This window comes from Manduca sexta, chromosome 10 (genome assembly GCF_014839805.1).
Source record: "Manduca sexta isolate Smith_Timp_Sample1 chromosome 10, JHU_Msex_v1.0, whole genome shotgun sequence".
NCBI lineage: Eukaryota > Metazoa > Arthropoda > Insecta > Lepidoptera > Sphingidae > Manduca > Manduca sexta.
In genome coordinates this window covers 11,456,115-11,478,583 of record NC_051124.1, presented here as the reverse complement: position 1 = coordinate 11,478,583, position 22,469 = coordinate 11,456,115, and the positions used below count along the sequence as shown (strand labels likewise).

Here is a 22,469-nt window from a genome sequence, read left to right as displayed (position 1 = left end):
AAAATAACCTTATGAAACTATGTTAATTAAACAGTACGCAAGTTGTGACCAACGCTGTGACTTTCGTCATGTCATGAAAAAGAATACAAGCAATATGAATTTCTATTGTTTCAAAACAATAAACATCTAACCCGTCCATTATTTTTTTTGTAAATAATCACGAAACAAATTTATCTAATTAATTTTTAAGAAAAGTTTATTCAATTAAAATTCTATTAAATTTTCAAATTGGTAATCGATTATATAACGCCTGTATAAATGTCATTACGAGCCGCGTGAAATATTTTATTATTTCAGTCCAAGCTATTAACGCTTCATTGACCAAGAAATATCTGAAGTCGGTTTCTCGTCTGTCAGGGACAATGGACGTCGCAGCAAAAAATATGACGTTGAAGAGCTCATTGCTCCATATCTACCGGTCTATAAACTGTACATTTCATCTAACTATTATTTAACTAGTGAACTAAACTTTCTTGAAATATTTCCAGATTCATTTAACATTAACGGAAAGTTTTCTGAATTGATCCAGAGATAACTATCATTTTGTTTATTTATTTCGCCCCTAAAATGATTGCAGACACTATCGTACCAAATAAAAAAAAAAAATTCGATTAATGATAAAAATCACTTACCCGAAGTTTCCTGGGTAGCATATGGGATATCGTCGACACATATGCGCGCTTCCTTTGCCGCTGAAGTGCTGACCGCCGTTGAAGATCACCTCCGAACAGCAAGGAGACGAACATCTTCCACTATCACACTCCGAACCACAGTAAGACCGTGAAGCCTCAGTTTCGTACCAATATTCGTCACATGGCAGCGAATATCTCCACTCAGGGGTCTGCGGTGTATAGTTGTACCTTCTGTCCCAGTGCCCTGTATTCAAGTCAGTACATCTTTCCACATACGCGCCCGCCAACTGCTCCATATACTGCTTGTACAAACGCTTCTGCCGCTGAGTCTGCGATACGTGCAAACGCAACACATTCAGGAAACACATCTTCACGCGCCGAAGGATACTGCACCCGGCTGAGTTGTCCACCAAACGGTACGTAGGCATATGCCCGACTATCCCATCCGCCGGCCGACACGCTCGCGGAATCTCAGAGAAAACAGATTTTACTGTCGCTTACACACCGCATAACACTTCGTTAGTAAAGAATTCCACTGCGATTTAAAATCAGATTTCCCGTTCGCTTTTGCATTATCAGTTCTTATTTATAAATGTAATATCCAATATTCATCCAATAAACTTTTACGGCGAAAAGTCAATGATGAAATTGTGTGTTTGATTTTATCGATGCATTTAATATTTGTATTTTGAATTTCGCGCCAAAGTAACGGTCAATGCGGCGCGAGACGGTGGGGTGTCAATGCGCGGTTATGCGCGGGAGCACGCTCCGTGTCTGGTGGCGTACTGCGCCGACGCTGACACCGCAACCGCCATAATCACTTAACGTCGAATTAACTTGCATTTCCCCAAGAGGTGAAAAAACGGAACAGTTTATGGAGAAAACATTGCAACTGAAAATAATCAGGGTTATAAGGCGTGACAGAGCGACGTTACATTTTGTCAACCACAACTCGCCGCAAATTTTAATCGTTTGTGACAGTTTTGTCGTAGCAGTAAACAAAAGTTTTACTATACTTAGTCTGGCCATAAATACTGTTACACTTAATTATAAAAAAATATTACATTTGAATTTCGAATCTGTCATTTTTATACGATTGTTCATTGTGTTTTCTCATTTTGGCGCCAATACATTGTAAAATATTTTGCGATATTAAAATGGTGTGGGGTGATAAAGAGAACCGAATCGCTGTGATAGCATTACACAAAGTAGGTATGGAGCCAAATGCAATTTTTAAAACTCTCCATACACTTGGTATTAGTAAAATGTTTGTGTACCGGGCTATTAATAGGTACAATGAGACCTCCTCTGTTTGTGACAGAAAAAGATCTGGCCGTCCACGTAGTGTTCGTACGAAAAAGGTGGTCAAAGCAGTAAGGGAAAGAATTCGAAGAAATCCTGTCCGAAAGCAAAAGATTTTATCTCGGGAAATGAAGATAGCACCTAGAACCATGTCGCGTATTTTAAAAGATGACTTAGGACTTGCAGCCTATAAGAGACGCACTGGCCATTTCTTAACTGATAATTTAAAGAAGAATAGGGTGGTAAAATCGAAACAACTACTGAAGCGGTACGCAAAGGGAGGTCACAGAAAAATTTTGTTTACGGATGAGAAAATTTTTACAATTGAGCAACATTTTAACAAACAAAATGACCGTATTTATGCTCAAAGCTCTAAGGAAGCTTCCCAATTAGTCGACAGAGTGCAACGTGGACATTATCCGACTTCAGTGATGGTTTGGTGGGGTGTTAGCTATGAAGGAGTGACTGAGCCATATTTTTGTGAAAAAGGTATCAAAACATCGGCACAAGTGTATCAAGATACCATTCTTGAGAAGGTAGTTAAGCCCCTTAACATCACCATGTTCAATAACCAAGTATGGTCCTTCCAGCAAGACTCGGCGCCGGGTCATAAAGCTCGGTCCACGCAGTCTTGGTTGGAATCGAACGTTTCGGACTTCATCAGAGCTGAAGACTGGCCGTCGTCTAGTCCCGATCTTAATCCGCTGGATTATGATTTGTGGTCAGTTTTAGAGAGTACAGCTTGCTCTAAACGCCATGATAATTTGAGTCCCTAAAACAATCTATACGATTGGCAGTGAAGAATTTTCCCATGGAAAGAGTGCGTGCTTCTATTGATAACTGGCCTCATCGTTTAAAGGACTGTATTGCAGCCAATGGAGACCACTTCGAATAAGCTTTTTATATTTTTAATTGTTTTATATTTATGTATTAAACTGACACACTGTAAAAGTAATAAATGTTATTTGCAGTTAACAATTTTCTTTTTTCTTTATTACAATATTTATGGCAAGACTAGGTATAACTCCAGTATGATTGCAATAACACGAATTTTAATTGTTTCGCTTACTTCAAATTATGATGATCATTGAATTAAAAAAAAATGACACAGGAACAGTCATGACTTAACTTTAACAAAAAGCTCATGAATATAATACAATACAACGTAACAAACTTCATCTATCTACGCCTAGGACCAATTACGGCAAGAGAAACATACTTTTTGAAGCAGCCCAGTTATACAGGGAATATACCAGACTTTGGCCTAAATAATAAAAAAAAATTAAGTATTTAAAAATCTTTTGGAGCTGTATGTAAAAAATGAAACCTAACTTTGGTTAACAAAGTACTGACCACTGGTCAGTACTTTGTGCGAAGAGTCCATACAAGCCGATTCCTACCGGGTTACCTTTTGTAAATTAATTAAAAATAATAAAAGAAAAACATAACAGTATAACTGGAATAAAAATAATATATTCAAACAAGTCATCTTATATTTATTAAATTAAATCAATACATCCATGATATCTGTCGTTCATATCAATTCGTTAAATCGTAACTCGCGCGCAGTATTCGCGCCTTATAGTGTTCGAAGCCGCGCATAGCTTCCCTCGCGATATTGTTGTGTCTTTCACACGCTGCGCGGTGTCTTCGTCCAATCTTTGGTAAGTGACGTAAAAATACATGTGTGCGTGCTTGTCTGTGTACTTCAGGGTAACCCGAGAATTTGCGGCTTCATGTTGAGCTATTGGCGCAAAATATTTTTAATAATTTAGAAAATATAATTAGTGTTTGTGCGTTATTAATTCTTGTTGGACTCTTTTAAGTACCTATGTTTTAAATATATGATTATTTTGTAAATTTAGAGACTAGACATAATTTTTATGTTAGAAGGAAATTATTAAGTATTATGATATTTTACTGATTTTAATTTATTGTGAACAGCGTATTATATTATGTTAAATGTAGAAAAAAATATTTCGTCGGGTTCCCCTTTCAAAATTTTCACCCTTCGCCACTGGGTACTGACTATACTAGTCCTATTGTAAATCATTTCTCAATGTAAGAGAGCTGTATTGTGTTCATTTTCGAGAAATAAATGTATTTTTAAACCAAAGTGAATTAAAATGTTCTAGTGATATACGAACATTAAACACTACACCAAAACCGCGGAACAAATCTACATTATGTAACTTTCTATTTCCTATTTAGCATCTGGAAATATGTTGATACATTTCTTGGCTCTTAGACTCGTCACAATGCTGAGTAAAGAGTTCCCCCTAACAGTAAAAAGGGCTTGAACCGTGATCCTTCCACACAAAAACGGAATGTTGAATAGCCACAGTACACCATTAGGCCCAAGTTAGTTGATTAACAACGCCGTTGTAATTAAATAATCAGACTATTGCGAGGAATATTTTATATTACTACACGAAAATAGATTTAATTTTTTGGGGATAAAAATATAAAAAGTCACTTCGGAATTAACGATTGTAGTGAAAAATCCTTAAATCCGTTATGATCACAACTCTTAACATTGTTTTATCCAATCATTATCTATAAATATCAATGTGTACTTATTTGAAAAGATTATATAGACAGATAAGTTAAAACACGTTCGAAAAATGTTAGACTTCTAATTGGGTACTTACTTTTTATTAAATTACTTATGTATCCGCATACCCTTATGACATAAGTTTTTTATTTCCCTAGGAAGCATAAGTAGTTTTATTTGAATTTGATCAACCAATCGTTATACTGGGTGATATACAAGAAAAGCCATAATAAAATTCCCCGGAGCCTATCGCAGAAATTTTTTGCTAGATTTCATTGCCAAAAATTACCTATAATCATTTATTATTTTTGTGAATTGATGCAACTTCGAAATCTAAATACGGCTCTGGAATGTAAGTTTGAAAAGTAATAAGTACCAAAACAGCGAAGTAAAATGAAAAGTTATCTTGATATAAGCAGTAATCTCACAAACAATAGACGAGGAATGGTTACATAATAATTGAATTATTATTTAGAATAAATGTACCCAATACAATGATTTATTTTTAAATATAATCGATCAAATATTTTTAATTTCGACAATAAAATAAAGAAAATCTGCAAATATCGGAACACATTTAATATTTGTCATCGCACTTGGCAACCGTGTTGACGTTTTGAAGGTTTTGTTTTGGTTGCTAGAATCCGCCAAATTTTAAATATTTTATCACAAATTAATTAAATAATTTAAAAAATTGCAAATATAATGTTTAAGTCATCCGTAAGTGCAGTTCAAAACATAAATGGAACGAGATAAAAGCACTGAACGGGATACTATTGAAAAATTTGACATCAAGTTAAAAACTAAGCCAAAAGATGGAGTTATACTACAACTACACCATACAGTGCGAGGATCTAAAGGAGAATGCCATAGGATAAGATTCTCCACTGGTATCTTTGACGACAGCCACGAGAAATTAGCTTGCGCTGACAACATTGGTAACATCTTTATACTTGACTTTTCGGATTTAAAATTTTGGAAACTGAATGGAATAGGGCCATGTAGCGGCCTACAGTTCTTTCCGAACAAACAAGACACCTTGGTTGTGGCTACAACAAAAAAATATGAAATAAATTTCCTTGATGTTGAAACTGGAAAATTTTCCTTGACCCTCAGCGGTCACACAGCCCCTGTCAAACACATTTCATTCTCAAATAATAAAATAAATAATTTATTGACAGCGAGCCCAGCAGAAGCTATTTTGTGGGAACTTCAAAATTATACAAAATATTTTACTTTAAATACATTCAAAGGAGCCCAAATCCAGCAAATAATGTTCACCCCAGCGGGTGATTACCTTGTGGCCTGCTTTCAAAATGATACTGTACAAATATGGAAACATGAAAGTATGAAGTCTGTAAAGCAAATTATACCTAGCGAATTGAAGCATATGAAATGCTTAGCCTTTACAATGAATGGACGGGCAATGGCAATGGTAGGACTTACTCCACTGCTGATCCTCTTTAGTATGGATACATGGAAAGCTATTAAAACAATAGACCTAACAAAGTATAATATTTCTGCTGTTCACCAAGCTGCTTTCATACCTCAGATATTTGATGGGGGAGCAAATAAAATACTAGCAATATTAAGTAGTGACTGCATAATTAGTTTATTAGACCTAGAGACACTTACAATAATACATACCATACATCCTGAATCATCAGGTGTCAGAAAATTTGCAGTTAGCAACACGGGTAAATATTTTCTGTGTATTCTGCAACTTGGTGAAGTGAATATTTATAACTCATCCTATGTCTTAGAGTCTGTCCAGAAAAGCAATCCAATCAATATAAAGAAAGAAATACCTTGCTCCTCTACACATAAGAGTTCTTTACGGGATCATTCCATAACCAAAGCTGAAGTGGAACAGAAAATGAGGGTTTGCATGGACAGTGCAAGACTCAGAAGAATTTTGATGCAGTATGGTGAATATCCTGATAAATTTAGATCAATAATTTGGAGATCACTTCTCAATACACCCAGAAATAAGACAGCTTATGCTATGTTAATTGATAAGGGCATACACACAGCTTACAAAGATATAGAAAAGCAGTTCACCATACATAGTTCTATCACACTCAAAAACCTGAAGAGACTGCTATCATGTTTGGCTCACTGGTGTCCGCTGTTTGCTGTAATGAAGTTCTTGCCAGGCTTTGTATTTCCTTTTGTAAAGGTGCTACAGAAAGACCCACTTTTGTTATTTGAGTGTGTGGCTACAATACTGTTTAACCATTGTCAGTTATGGTTTGAATATGCCCCATTCCCACCTATCAGTGTGCTAGCAATGATTGAAAATATTCTAGCAGAACATGACCAACAACTCCTGGACCACTTCTGTGAAGTTGGTGTTACTAGTCAAGTGTATGCACTTAAAATATTAGAAACTGCTTTCAGTGAAGTTTTAACCTGCTCTGAATGGTTAATCCTTTGGGACCACATACTAAGCAATGAGCCAGCCTTCATTCTGATGGCTGTTGTTTCATACAATATTGTCCAAAAAAATGCAATAAGAAGACTAAAAACTCAAGAACAACTTGAAAATTTCTTTCACATGCAAAACCCTATTGACAAGAAAACATTTCTAAAGAAAACTTATGTTCTTGTTAATGAAACTTCAGAAGATATACATCCACGACGATTTCTCAATAGTTTTACTGCGTTGGATAAAGGCGAATGTTACCAACAGTTTACTGGTTATCCAAAAGCTACGATTTGCCTTAAACTTGCAAAAAAAGACAGGCAAAAAACCTTGAAGAGTGATAGGTACACGTTAAGAGAACTGACAACAAGGAGCCAAGAAAGGGAAATCAACGAAAGAAATAAATCTGCTGAAGTTGCAGACTACAAATCCATGCTGAGCGGAAGCAATAGCTTAAAAGGAGATGGTAAAGATAAACACGTAAAGAAAAGTAAGGAAAAAAGCCACGACCGCATACAAAATAAAGGAGATTTTTGTAAGCGCCAAGTGAAAGACGATTTGATAGAAAACATTATTTATCCTGCTTGCATACACTTGCAAAAGCATAAGATACAACCAGAGGTTAGAAGTAAAAAGAAAGATAAAGAAGATAATGTCGCTCAACATTCTAGATCGAGAACAAAGAAAAAACTCTCAGGTAGAAAAGATTTAGAAAAAGAAGTCGAGAAATTAATAAGAACGTATTCTAATTCCGATGTGTCCGATACGTAATGACATATTTTAGTAATAAAATATATTTCAATAATTGTATCATCATAAAAATAATGTAATATAGAAAAACCAGAATTAATTCGTAAACCAAACAATAATTTATTTCATTTCATTCATATAACGTAACTATAAAAAATCATTCCTTTTTTGAAGGCCTTGGTATGGTCGACTTGACATGACTGAATTTCTTTTTGGACGAAGCACTCAAGTTCGGGCTTGATTCTGTGTTTTGCCGTGGCGTGCGCACTGGGGTTATAATTTTAGGCCTTAGTAAACCTGGAAATAAAAGCAACTTATAAATTTTATGAAAATATCTCAAAATAATATCTTATTGGAAATCTAGAATGGATTAGTTTTGAATTCAACCTCTTAATATTTGAAGTCAACACTCACTGTTCAATTTATTGCTTTTAGCTTCAACCTTGGCTTTATCAATTTTAATTGTTGGTCCCTCTTTCTTAGTTTTGAAGAAGTTTGGTGATATGCGACGTAGGCGCGACATCTTGCCTTCTTTCACTGGCGCGGATTTGTTTGACGCCAAATCAGACGTAGACGCACTTTCGAAGCGTTTCAATCTGTTCTTCATAAAATCATCTTGAAGTGTTAACGCGGATAGATTTGGGCTTGACGCGAACTGGGACTTCGAAGTTTCCGGAGCCTAGAATATTTGAATCAGGATTCTTAAAATACTTAAAAATTAAAAAGTTGATAAACTGAATTCTTTGAGATGTATCGCCGATTGCTTGCTTCTTGGGTTAAGAAGTAATTGAATGCGTCGTTATGCTATTTCGTTAGATAGATGGTTTTCTGTGTGAAACTTGTCACTCATCACTTTCTCATATCACGAAAACATTAGAAATTCAGTTACATATTTAAGGGATTGATTATCTAAAATAACAATTGCAAAACAATAACTTGGCACATAAGTTGATCTCTAGGAAAGCGTTTTAACAAGAAATTAGTAAGAATTAAAAGATCAAACCTTTAGCACCGATATTTTTGACACGTCCAATACTAATGAGGTCATAGAGGAGTCATTTTTGCCATCTTCCATAAAATCTCTCACAATGCAAGACAGTTGCTTACGAAGATCTTCAGCTGTTTTCTCTGCGGCCATCAGGTTTTCAAACAAATTAAGGTGCTGGGGTTTTATTGGGCTGAAAAGGGAGCGGAAACTATGAAATTGAAAATGTATTTTATTAGTCAATCTTTAAGGTACTTTTTTTTAGAAATTATTTACCTTGATGTTTTATTTCGCCTTCTAATGCTCCCTGGAGTGGAAGAAAGCGTGTATGTGCTTTGTCTTCTGCACATTGTTTGCTAAAATGAAAATTACCTCTTATTTATCATTATTTTGTGGACTTGAAGGATGGCTAATTTACGTATTCCTTAGATAATTTATAGAAAGTAGAAGTTCTTCTTAGTATCTCTAAATATTATTTAAAACTTATGTAGGCATACGAAGTGACGCATAAGTTCTTTAAGATTGAAATTATTCTTATATGGTTTCGCTGTAGAAAGGTCTTTCTCGTGCGTATTAGAAATTTTTGTTTACAACAGCACCTACTTACTTTCGATTGATCGCCTTTATCGTCATCTGAAGGTTCTGAATTGAGATGAGGTCTCTGTAGAACTCCAGGAACTGGCAAAACTTGTTCCACATCATCCTTAGTGGCTTTTGTGAGCGTATCCAAAGACCGGTACCTGGTCGGTGTATCCAGTTTTATCTGATGGTGACTACAAAGACAAAAAATTATATCCTAAATAGTTCTTTTTTAATTCTTTGCACGACGAGACGAGCTTTTCGTTAGCCTGATGATAAGCGATAAGACCGCCAAAAAACAGTAGAACATCCAATACCTTGAAACAAAGTATTGTTTGGTATTCCGCTGAACTCGCCATCCTGAGACATGAGACATTAAGTCTTACTATATCCAGTAGTTAGTGTCTAACACAGGTGCTTGACTTAAGGTGGTAGCTCAAGGTCCATTTTCATACATTTTGTTTCGGCTTTAATCTGGGTAACTAAACAAGTATTGGCAAGTAAAGAATTTATTTTTTGGCAGAAATATCCATGATTATTAATTATTTTTACATTTTTCTTTTAACTGCGAGAACTAATCACTAACTAGACGTGAATTTAAATTCTTTACTTGCCAATACTTGTTTAGTTACCCAGATTAAAGCCGAAACAAAATGTATGAAAATGGACCTTGAGCTACCACCTCAAGTAAGTACATTTTCATACAAGTGATTTTCGTACTTATTTCATAAAATATTGTACACGTGTTATCAAATAATTTGAACGTAATCATCAAGATCTCATTTGCCGGTAACACGGTAATTTTCACCGTTACATTTACGCTCTTGCAATACTTTGAACGTTCCACTGTTGCAGATATCCTATATTTTATTATCGTTGTGATTATTTACATCACATTATGTGACTGGTTGAATCATAGATAATTAAGGTAAGTACCTGATATTAATATTATAAAAAACCCATACCTACTAACTTATAATTTTCATACTGAGATAGCGAGTAATATCCACTATTAGGTATTTTTCAAAATCGTTTCTCTTTATTTTCGTTGAACACTTATTGAAGCTATGATACAAATAAGTAAAAGGATGAGTAACTTATCAAATATAAATTGCATTTTTTAACCTGAAGACATAGTTACTAAAATATACCAATAGCAAAAGCTAATACCAAAAGCTTCAGATAAATTTATCATGAGGCTGGAGTGTAGTGAGTGAATAAAGTGCAATGTGATTAATGTTGATCTAATGGTCTTACATTTTCTCAGGCGTTTTCAAATCAAGCATGCTAGCAGACTTGTTCACTGGTGTCTCCTTATCCTTAATACGTTCTTCTGTGTCGCTATGTTGTTTGATACATCTGATAATGTCGTGTAGTTCTTTGGTAAGTCGGTCCCTGTGGCTTTTCGGCAACGATCCAAGAAGTGAACAGCCGAATTCCTTTAAATACAGTAGCCTTGTTGATAAACACCTTCTTGTAGTGCAGTCTAAATATAATAGTAGATTGTAAGCTTAACTAAAGCTTACAGATCTGGGCAGCAGATGTTTGCAAGGCTTTTTTACACGATTGACTAAGGAAGGTAATGTTTTTTCTTTGAGTCTTGCAAGAGTGAGGGTTCACAAAGCATGAGGTCCTGGACGGTTACCTCAAAGATCGTCACTAAAGGTGATCACTGACTAACGGTAGATGCCACAACTATCGAGGTGCTAGTTACGCTTTAGGAAGGTTTTCTTTTAGAAGTAGTAAAACAAAACCTGCGTTTCATGGTAAGACCAAATCGCAAAGGAAAAACAATAAATAAATAAAAATCTTCAACTAAAAACATACCTTGTCAAGTTGTTTACCGCCAGCCGTAGCGGATACTTGCCACACACCGCTGTTCTGCTGCTGGTTGGTGGCCGGACATGAGCATGATAAAGAAGCGCTTTCGAGCACTACGTGAAGACCTGATGACTATAACAAAATCGTTTGGTAAGATCATTTATGCATGTCAACGATAAATTTAGGTGTATGGTAGGTAATCGATGTACGAACACTACTTATTGGCACCCCCAAAGTCAAAACCGAGGAGAGGCCTTTTTAGTCTCAATAGGGCTCATGGCACAGAAGTTTGAGGCCCTTTTGGAGCCAAAAAATCTGACTCACATCTGTAATATTTGTTAGTGCTGTCATTTATATAGATTCAAAATATGATAGCAATAAGGACACTTTTGAAATATAGCTACTACTTACTTGACAGTTGATAACAACAGTTCTGACGCCGCCTTCCTGGCTTGCATTGGGGTCGATGGTGTCGAGAGATTTCACACTGAAGCCTAGGCACTGCAGAAGGGCGCATAATTCCACCACATCTGTGTACGCGTCCTAAATATTATGGTATAAAGCAATTTAATACATAGCTACATTTCATTCAAACTATATCTCAAAAATACTTGCCGTTAGAGACATTTTTGTTTGCACTTGTTGAATTGTGAAATTATTATCATAAATATTGTATTGGACGTAGTTTATTATGCATTAGGAAATCTATTCTTTTGCAAAAGAACTGATTCTAAACATTGGCAAATTTAATAATAAAATCCATATATTTTGAACTACCCACAAAATAATGTCAGATAATATAGAAAATATTTAGATATACAAAGTTGCCATTAATAAATACCGGAATGTTCAAATTGAAATATGATTTTTTCTATAGATATATTTTTTTAACATAAATAATATCCTGTTTTTTAAATTAAAGACCTGGCAAATTTATAAAATCATAACCAATAGAATGTTTTAATTTATAATACAGCTTACCATACTTTACAATACTATTTACCTGAGAATCGTGATAACAAGTTAACGACGTATTCTAACTGTTAATATATTTTTCGAGTAGAAAATATATTCGAACGAAGCTAAAAATTAGTGATACCAAAACTGCTGTTCTAGTATTAGTATTATAATTACTACATAGTTTAATACAAATAGTCAATTCAAATTCATTATACATTAAAATTTAAAGACCCTATAGGAAGAGGGCTTGTATGAATAATGTTAAAAAAAAAGATTAATATTAGTATGTGGAAATAAAAAAAAACGATTTTAAATATAGATATTTATTACGAAATCTTATAATACATCCACAATTTAAAAATCGAACTTAACATTCAACACTGACTGTTACTGATGTTCTTTATTTAAATAATAACGACCAAAGAGGTTTAATTGTAGGTCATGTAGCGTGGAGTGGCGGAGAACTTGGCGTACGACTTGATGACTTTGTTGACGGCTTCGAGGAAGTCTTTCTCCGTGGCCACCTTACGGCGGGCACGGATGGCGAACATGCCAGCCTCTGTGCATACAGACCTGCAATAAAACAGTAATTAAAATAAATCCTAGAATGATGAATTAGTTACCATTAATACATTTTCTGTAATAAGCGCAGCATTTCACTGGCTTTGCTAAAAGCTTCGATTACTAATAGTAATAGTACTATAGTAAAAATAGCTAATAGCTAAAATGACTACATGACTTCATTGCTCATCAATCTGACACATTAGATGTCATAACTGAGTCATGGTAATAACTAATTACACTGTGTACAATGTTCTTAACACAACAGAACTTGCACACTGTTGCCTAATAACATAAATAGACAAAGAACTATTACTTGTCTAAACAGACCAACATGGGAATTTTTTGTGTTCTATACAAGATTATATGAAAATATAATGAACATTATATGAGAAGCTAGCTCTCACCTGATCTCAGCGCCAGTAGAGTTTGGGCACAGCCGCGCCAGCAGATCGAAACGTATGTCTCTCTCGACGCTCATGGAGCGCGCGTGGATGCGGAAGATGTGCGCGCGGCCCTCCAGGTCGGGCAAGCCAAACTCAACCTTACGGTCCAAGCGGCCGGGACGCATCAGCGCCGGGTCTAGCGTATCCGGCCGGTTGGTCGCCATGAGAACCTGGTGGAGTTTAGGTATAACATGAATTTGGACGAAAGAAATAAATGTCACACAATAATATGTGTTTTTTGTGATCAAGCAAACACAATTTATCGGCCTCATTCTAGTAATGGCAACCAGTCAAATCCTGGGCCTCTTAATTAACATTGAGAAATCTGTTTTGTATAAGACACAATCAAAAGTATTTCTCATACTAAAATGAAATTATGTACTCACCTTAATATTTCCTCTTGGGTCGAAGCCGTCGAGCTGGTTAATCAACTCCAACATGGTTCTTTGCACTTCATTGTCACCGCCGGCGCCGTCGTCGAAACTGTAATAAATACGTTGTTGTAATTCTAAACTTAAATATTACAAATATAAGGTGCATTTTTCTCTTGTAAGCAAAATGTGTTTTAAAAGGATAGATGATTCTATACATGACTATATTATTGAATTTTGCTAATTTTTTTTTCAAAGGAATCTCCGTTGAACATTGTTAACATGACAAATAAAAAATGGTATAAATAATTTTTTCTATTATAATGCTGTATGTCTATCTATATGTAATTGTATTTTTTGCGTTGTTCCACTCACCGAGCACCACCAATAGCGTCGATTTCATCGAAGAATATGAGACAGGCTTTCTTACTACGCGCCATTTCGAACAGTTCGCGCACCATACGGGCACCCTCGCCTACGTATTTTTGAACCAACTCCGAACCTGGCAGGCAAAGTAATCTTTAAACAAAATGCTCAATTCCTTTACAAAATAGAACATTTTCCCGTGAAGACTTATAAAAATATGTATTTTTTAAATAATGTTTGACAATGTGTAGCCTTGTAACTAATCTTGATGTTACAAAGTTGTTCATCGTTATTTTATATTGGGGAACTGTATCAGAACACTGTCTATGCTTATGGACAGAACTCTTTCTTTATTCCCGTATATCAACATTATTTTGTGTTTATAAATACAATTTCGCACTAGTATTTTCGAGTCCATTTCTAGGCAACTCACTTAACACGGGAATTGAACCCGCGACCTTTGGTTTTAGAGGCCGCTTCACTACCTCTGCGCCACTGAAGCTATGCTTAGGTATATCCAAAAATAGAGCTAATTAAACAAAGTACCATTACCAACCATAACTTAATAAAACAAGCATTGTATAGAACTGCACTGTGCTATCACTCAAAGACAATAGGTATCACAATATCGAATCTTCGAATGTAATACACTGGCTACAATGTCCTTAAAACCTCTCAAACTTACCAATAACTCTAATGAAGCAAGCGTCAGTGCGGTTGGCGACGGCCCTCGCGCATAACGTCTTACCAGTACCTGGCGGACCAAACAGCAACACGCCTTTAGGCGGCTCAATACCTAGCTTCACGAATTTCTCAGGCTGTAAATAAAAGTATATATTAGCGAACTGTTTGTGACTAGAACAACGAACAAGTTGCAGGATATATTGTGACAATTTTTAAATTATGCAAAATTTTAATAATCAAGATTATTTATTTCCAGTATAAGTGAAGATACTTTAACGCCAATCAAAACAATTTGAGTAAAAACAAAGGTCTTTATAGCTTGGCTGAAGAGGTAATCAATATATATATATAAAAATGAATCCCTATTTCCCTTGGTCACGCCATCACGCGTGAACGGCTGGACCGATTTCACAATTTTTTTTCTTGTTCTGTTTGTTATTGTCAGGAGGTTCTTATGAAGCAAAATTTAAGAAAACTTAATGAAAATATTAATTTTATATAACTGTCCATTGTTTAAAATAGCTGTCAGCGATTGACAGAATGCACGATGCAAGTTCATAGTTAAGAGGGGACAACGTCTGTCAGGTCAACTAGTATGGAATAATTACAGTCCTCACATTAGTACCAGAAAAAAGGTCCCCCATGTAGATAAAATTCTAACTCACATGCAACAGGGGAGTCTCCACTACTTCCCTCAGCTTCTCTATCTGTTCCTTACATCCACCAACATCGCTGTATGTTACGTCTGGCTTCTCTTCCACCTGCATCATCGTCACTGTTGGATCGATCTTTGGTGGCAGAGGTATGTGGATCTGATACTTGTTACGGTCCACTCTATAGAATATAATAGTTTTTAATATGACACTTATGTCTGTTTGATTTATTAAGTCATATTTTTACATAATATATTTTAATTATGGTATTTTTTATCATTTTATTTAGTAATATTGTAGGTTGTATTGGTAAAAATGTAACCAAGGTAATAACTCAATTTGAAACTCTATACTAATTGAGCTAAAAACTTGGTGCATTTATGTTGGAGGTTAACATAAGAATTTGTCTATCTTGAAACAAATTCCACATATTTCTACACCCTCCGATGTTTAAAATGCATTTTAAATAAAATAATTTAAAATCTATAAGCTTTACTTTGTCTGTTCTTGTCCCAGTAAAACACAAACGCCAACTAATCTTCACAAAAAAAGAAAAATAATATTCTTAAGTATACCTCAAAAACTACTAAAACATTACATAAGCAGAAAGAAAAAAAAGAAATAAAATGAAATGCTGGCTGGTTAAAACAATCTATAGTAATAGATAAAAAAGTTTAAAAACTCACCCAACTCTCATTCCTTCTTCAATATCAGTGGGGCAACAGAATCAGCGAGGTCTACCACAAACTTGGCAAACTGCTTCACATTGATTATGTACTTGGGGTCATTTGAGTCCGCATTGATGATTTTTGTGCATCTAGCCACCTGTGAAAAGAATGGTGTGAAACATTTGTTAAAACAAGAATATGTATTTAGGTTTTCATTGGAACCACAGTTGTTGATACATAATTTTTTATAATCATAAATGTAACTATTATTTTGATATTGTAGTAGAAAAGCAGTTTATAGCAATATTGCTGTTATAAACACACACACTCATGCTTTTTATCCCTGAAGGGGTAGGGTAAAGTGCAACTGGAGCCCCCACTTTCTGCCATATGCCCCCGTGTCTTGATATGATAGGGGCATGAATATTGCCATATCGAGCACAAATTACAAAATCAGCCGATACTAAGTAAAACGCAATATCACTGCTTGAATCAGGTATCAAACCTGAGATCTAGCACTGTTCTTGTGCCACAATACAACTATGCCTGAGGCAGTAGTTTTATTTATAAAATGACAATACATTTGGTCTCCTTACTACCGTTTCACAGACTTTTGTCTAGTTTCAGATGAATTTATATAAATTTAAACTAGTAGGTAAACACATTTTAAAGGCACTAAGAATATAATCATTTATAGTTAACCTGCAAGGGCTGTTCATTTTGTAATGTTTGTTTGTCGGCAGCAAGATCCCAAAGAGCTGGTGGTGCCAACCCTGTGTCTGATTCCTTGATACCCGTAAGTTCGTTCACCTTCTTCATCACTGTCTGGATACCTTCCTCCACCTCTTTGATGATTTTTGTATACTGCCCCTGGCCCTAAAAATTAGAACAGCATTATTAGGTTCGAAAATTTGCCAGTCATCGACACCAGAACATACAAATAAGAAGGTATCTTACGTATGACTTCAAAAGGGCTATGTCGCCCTCGTCAAGAGCTGAAAAGAAAATCAAAATATAACATAGTAATTGGAAATTGAGACTAAACAAAAGGCAATAAAGGTTACTAGCCATTGTGAATAAAAAATACATGAATACATACATTTTATCTCTTTTTCCGGCTCCTCCTTGTCATCTTTAACTTTTCTCATATCATCTCCTAAGTGGTCTGGCATTTTCTAATATTTCTTTGCACTAAAACAGTATTTTACAGATGAATTTACAAATCCAGCGTCCGTCCGTCACCAATGCAAAATCTAAACGTTTCTTTCCACGTCATTTGTTAGTGACATCAGTTATTATATAGACATACAGAATGAACACAATATTTTTTTTAATATCGCGTATAACGAAACGCTTTTTTTCTGTATAATTTCATGCAGAAACTTTAAACTTTATAATATCCTTTTTTATGTAATTGACTAACAGTTTATTAATTATTATTAATTAATTAACATCAAAAATCATAAACAAGACATAAAATTAAGAACTAGATTCGTAATAATAAAGTAGTAATATCTTTTGAAAGGACGAATAATGTTTATTTTATGTTACGTAAATTGAAACAAGTGTTTAATGACAAGCATTTTATCGAATGTATGAATTTTGTGAAATCATATACATCTAAATATACAATAATATTATTTTTTTTATAATTAATATTGTAATTTTGGTAGAAAAATGACCAAAATTTAAAGCTATATTTTTAATATATGTAAAATTATAAATATGTCATTGTTAAAAGCAGAATGAACGCGTTCATTGACAAGCACGATGCGTCCGGCGCGCCATCTGGTTGCACATTTTAGTATTAAAATTTTGTATTCGTAGTGCTGAATGGAGAATCACATTTTTTCGTATTTTTCATGAACTTATTCTTCTAAAATATTAAATAATTTCTTTTAGGTAAGTGGAAAACAAGATATATATTTATTTCGTTAGCCCTAATATCGTACTTTGCGCAATTGTAATGGCTGCTATGAGTTTTTTCTCCGGTTATGACCCAGAAATTGCTGTCAAATCCCGGTTTCGAACACGATTTTCAGTGCGTTACGTGCATTTTTCGTGAAATTATATGTCACGGTAATAGTGTGAGGTGTGAATTGATCGGAAAAACATGGAACGCGCGTAAATCGTGGCGGTAAGTGTTATTTGGTTTGGATACGTGATGTCGCGCCGCTGCATCGTTTTCAATATTTCGTGTTAACAAGAATGCCCGATATTATCTACACGTTATCTGTGATGTTATCAACTGATCTCAATCATCTTATTTCTTTGGAATAATGTGTACATCTCGTGTGACCGCTGACCATGTTTTGCATTTTGCGAAAGGTGAGTTGTGTCTTTGTTTTAATGATAACTCGGCGTGTTCGACATTCATTATATCGCGTTAATTCACGCCGCTATTATTTCAGTCCGTACGTTACATCATATCCTACGTAGGTTTATTATTTTTTGTTAAAATTTATCATGGTTTGTGATAACCCTATTTATTTAACCTTTACAATAGAAATACGATTATACCGACAAGATTGATATGCGGGTAACATTTAGATTCACCACTCCGTTGAGGTAAGTTTGTGTCATACTATCCATGTATTTACTTCTTTAAATAATCTTATACTATAGACGGCTTCAAATACATAACCCTAAGCCCTTACATGTGTACACTCAATGTAAATGATATTTAGCCTTCATTTATATAAATATACTCATGTTTACTCAAGTGCCAAAAGATTTGTCATAATCACATGAAATCAGTTACATACTAATATTTCTATTTTAATTTCATTTAAATTTTACATTCGGCTCTAAAGTATAGAAAGCATATCTCTAAGAAAAGTATGTGGTGAATTGTTAACTTCTGCATAAAAAATAATTACTTGTGCAGTATATAGTAGTGTTATATCATATAATCAAAAATAAGTTCAGGTGATGCAATATATTAATTAATCAACAACACTGAAAAAGTCTCCACTGTTATATCAAGAAGCTAATGTTCATAAGTCAAAACTACCATTAAAATATTACTAAATAAATGATTAATACAGATGAGACAGCTTATATTATCTATAAAGTTCCATTGTCACTTTCTTATCTATTAAATACTTAATGGAGAAGTATTATACTAATGAATTACAAGTTTCCGGATCATTATTATTTTATTACATTACTATAAATTCCTATTTTAAATTTTATTTATGTTAGAAAAATAAATTAATAATTTTTTTATTTCTTAACATTATAAAAGACAATAATTCATGGTACCACCTTTAGATCTTTATTATGATTATTGAAAATTTGTACTGAAAGAGATATAGAATCATTTGTGCAAAAATATTGTGTAAAAATATAACATTGATCCTTGTAATAGAAAGCTAAGCCAAGTTGTAAAACAATTACATTTTACGCATTATATGAAATCTTATTAGATTTCCTAGAACCCAATTATTAATATAACAACTTATTGTTGCCTAAGATCTAACACCGCAGATGCCAAAATGGGCAAATTTTTGAGAGATTAAATAAAATTTTGTTTGTAGTATTTAATAGCTGTTTAAAAGTTAAGTTCATTTAAACATGGAATAAATTGCTTTTCATTGTTTCAAAATTTTGTGTTATAGTTCAAAAGCAACATTTTAATTTCAATTGAATAACGGCTACAAAAAGTATTTCATATAAACTTTGACTTATGACGTTTTAAAAGTTTAGCAATATTATGTAGTTTATTTTAAAAAATGTCTGAAAATTTCAATTATACTATCTGATTTATAAATCATTGTTTAATTCTTTTAAACTAAAACTAATTACTATAAGCAATCTAAGATGGTAACAGAATGAATTAAGTTATTTGTATTGTGTACTATTTTACATAACTTCATTATAATTATAAAAATAATTTAATGTTAGATAAGTCAATGAGTTTTAACTAGTTTTTTAAAGACTAATGATTTATACAATTATAAACTTATGTTGTGTTCAACATATTTTTTTTTTATTAAAAGTGAGCCTAATCAAATTCATTAAGGCGATACCTCAAGGTCCATTTTCATACATTTTGTTTCGGCTTTAATCTGGGTAACTAAACAAATATTGGCAAGTAAAGAATTTAAATTCACGTCTAGTTAGTGATTAGTTCTCGCAGTTGAAAGAAAAACGTAAAAATAATTAATAATCATGGATATTTCGGCCTTTAAAATTTAATATGACGAAATTTTAAAGGCAGAAATATCCATGATTATTAATTATTTTTACGTTTTTCTTTCAACTGCGAGAACTAATCACTAACTAGACGTTAATTTAAATTCTTTACTTGCCAATACTTGTTTAGTTACCCAGATTAAAGCCGAAACAAAATGTATGAAAATCTGAGGTTAAATGCAAATTAGCCTATGTTTAAGAGGAAAAGGATAACCAGTTTAGTATTAAACAGTAGAGTAATAAATTTATGTATACTAATATATAAAACTGAAGAGATTATTTGAATGCTCTAGTCTTGGGAACTACTGGTATGGATTAAAACAACTTTTAGTGTTAGTTAGCACATTTATCGAGCAAGGCTATAGGCTATATCTCACTATGACCAATATTAAACAATAATAAGAATTAGTTCCATCATGAAAATTATATATTTCTAAAAATATGTTTTATATAGTTATTAATTTGTATTACATTTTATTACGTCTTATATAAAATGTGTAATATATTTTCGACACAGTTTGATGTCTTATCACTAATGTGAGTCAATGTCACAAATGCCACGGACCCCCAGTCTCAAACTTTGGGAAATCAATTATTTCTGTTATCATGCAAACTATAATATTATAATAGAATAATTGTTTATCAATCATGATTGTAGCATGACTTGTGTTCACAATTGCCCTTATTTCTACTTATTTAGCATAAATGGAGGTAAAATTTATATTTTATAATATAATAAATGAGTGCAGAATGTTTCCTATCAATAGCTATTTGGATCAGTCTTGTCAGTTTGTTACATCAATTAAACGAGTTAGGGGCAAAAGTGATTAGGTTGTCTGTAGATAACTTTGTTTTGTTTGTCACTGTTTCCTAAAATTTAATTTGTGGGTATTGAAAACCACTATCACCAGATTAGGGTGCGATCAGACTTGCGTATTTTGGGCGTGCGTTTTCCCCAGACAGCTCATCAACGTATAAGCAACCTACAGGCAACACTCGAGTAAATAAAATTAGTTACGCACTTTAGGAAAAAATAAAAGCGCTATGGTTTCGGTGCATGCACGTGATGCTTACGCTGGTCAAACTTTGGACAAATATTCGGCGAACTGTTACTCCAAAAAATCGTCTTTAATATCTACTCAACAATAATATGCAGATTGTAAATCAAAATAATGTGTGTATACTTTTAAATTCAGTAAATAACGGTAGCTAACAACACACAACAAATTTTATCATTGTTTAGACATTCGCCCATGCAATCATTTATTGATAAGATTTATTCTCTATTATCTCTGACAAGGGACAAATATTTTAATTGATTCGTTTTTTCTCGTAAAATATGTGTTTACTTGTTTATACCAAATTTATTACTATAATACTTTTATTACAGAAATATGACCTAAGGGCCTATATGCCGTAACGTATTTACAAAACACGTAACATGCTATTCAATCAGGCCCATCTATAATTCGTCATTCTGATCCTTCATGCCTTCCGTTTATCCAACTACACTCGTGTACTACTTCCATCCGCAAGTTCTATCCCTAGTTTTGTAAACAATTTATCCTCGTGTAAGCTCGTATTTATCGCCGTAGCATCAACGTCAAGGCTAACTTCAAAACTACGAGCGTACACGTGCCTCCACTGTGATATGCCGTCTCAACTAATCAAGGAGACAAAATTAATTACGCATAACTATTATTTATTCATCAGATTCCATATTGCTACTAAATATCAAACTGGTTTGCGTGGACATGCGTACGAACGCGTCATAAGAGCGTCAAATACGCGCAATGTGTACACGCAGCAAATCTTGTTCGACGGTAGACGCTTTTCATTATACCTTTTATACAAATTCCTTCGTCATCGCTACGAAATGTGTTCGGGGAAATCCAGATGGCGCTGTTTTTGTAAAGGGACATCCCAGGACCTTGAGACCTACAAGTGACTTGAAAATGCAAAACCATTGAAACTAAAGTAACACACTAAAATATACAGTCCGAATGACAATAGTCTTTGTTTTGAAAATTGCATTCATCTATACGCGAACACATATAGATCCGCACATGTTTACATTTCACGTGGTATGATCTATAAATAAACAGTGTCATACGAAACTACAACAAATACACTACACTTATTCCTCCTTTCATTACACAATCGTGTAGTGAAAATTGTAGTCCGTAGTGTTAATATAGTTAGTGGATTAGTGCGACACCGTGACAATGTTTGTGCATCATGCATCGTTCAGTTGCTATGTTTCGCTTTGTGATGGTCGTATTTAGAGATTTTTCTCAAGGTAACATCTGTCAAGAAATGTATTCGCGCGATGATTTTTTTGTTATGTTGTGTATCATAAATAGACTGAATTGGGAATGACTACCGTATTTGTAATATTTTATTATAGCTAATATTTGTCACATTTTTTTAATGTTGTGTTCACGCGTTGTCTACGTTATGAATCTTGTTTTATCTGCGTTTTTGTTTGTTTGAACAGTCTAGAACTGTAGGAACA

At 34.0% G+C, this 22,469-nt stretch overlaps 2 protein-coding genes and 1 pseudogene across 2 annotated transcripts; 1 reads left to right on the top strand and 2 right to left on the bottom strand.

Annotated features, from left to right (window-relative positions):
* Nucleotides 1-5,085: 5,085 nt before the first annotated feature.
* On the top strand, nt 5,086-7,779 carry LOC115441932 (TBC1 domain family member 31). The gene has a single exon (XM_030166856.2). It carries the CDS (start codon nt 5,231-5,233, stop codon nt 7,682-7,684), a length of 2,454 nt encoding a protein of 817 aa, XP_030022716.1. The 5' UTR covers nt 5,086-5,230; the 3' UTR covers nt 7,685-7,779.
* Nucleotides 7,760-11,838, bottom strand: LOC115441933. Its single transcript, XM_030166857.2, has 9 exons — nt 11,664-11,838; nt 11,460-11,591; nt 11,055-11,180; nt 10,485-10,666; nt 9,256-9,421; nt 8,925-9,004; nt 8,667-8,841; nt 8,078-8,342; nt 7,760-7,960 (listed from the first exon to the last, which is right to left on the bottom strand). The coding sequence occupies exons 1-9, from the start codon at nt 11,673-11,675 to the stop codon at nt 7,821-7,823; spliced, it is 1,278 nt and encodes a 425-aa protein (XP_030022717.1). The 5' UTR covers nt 11,676-11,838; the 3' UTR covers nt 7,760-7,820.
* A 477-nt stretch (nt 11,839-12,315) lies between these two features.
* LOC119188955 lies at nt 12,316-17,090 on the bottom strand (annotated as a pseudogene).
* Between the last annotated feature and the right edge of the window lie 5,379 nt (nt 17,091-22,469).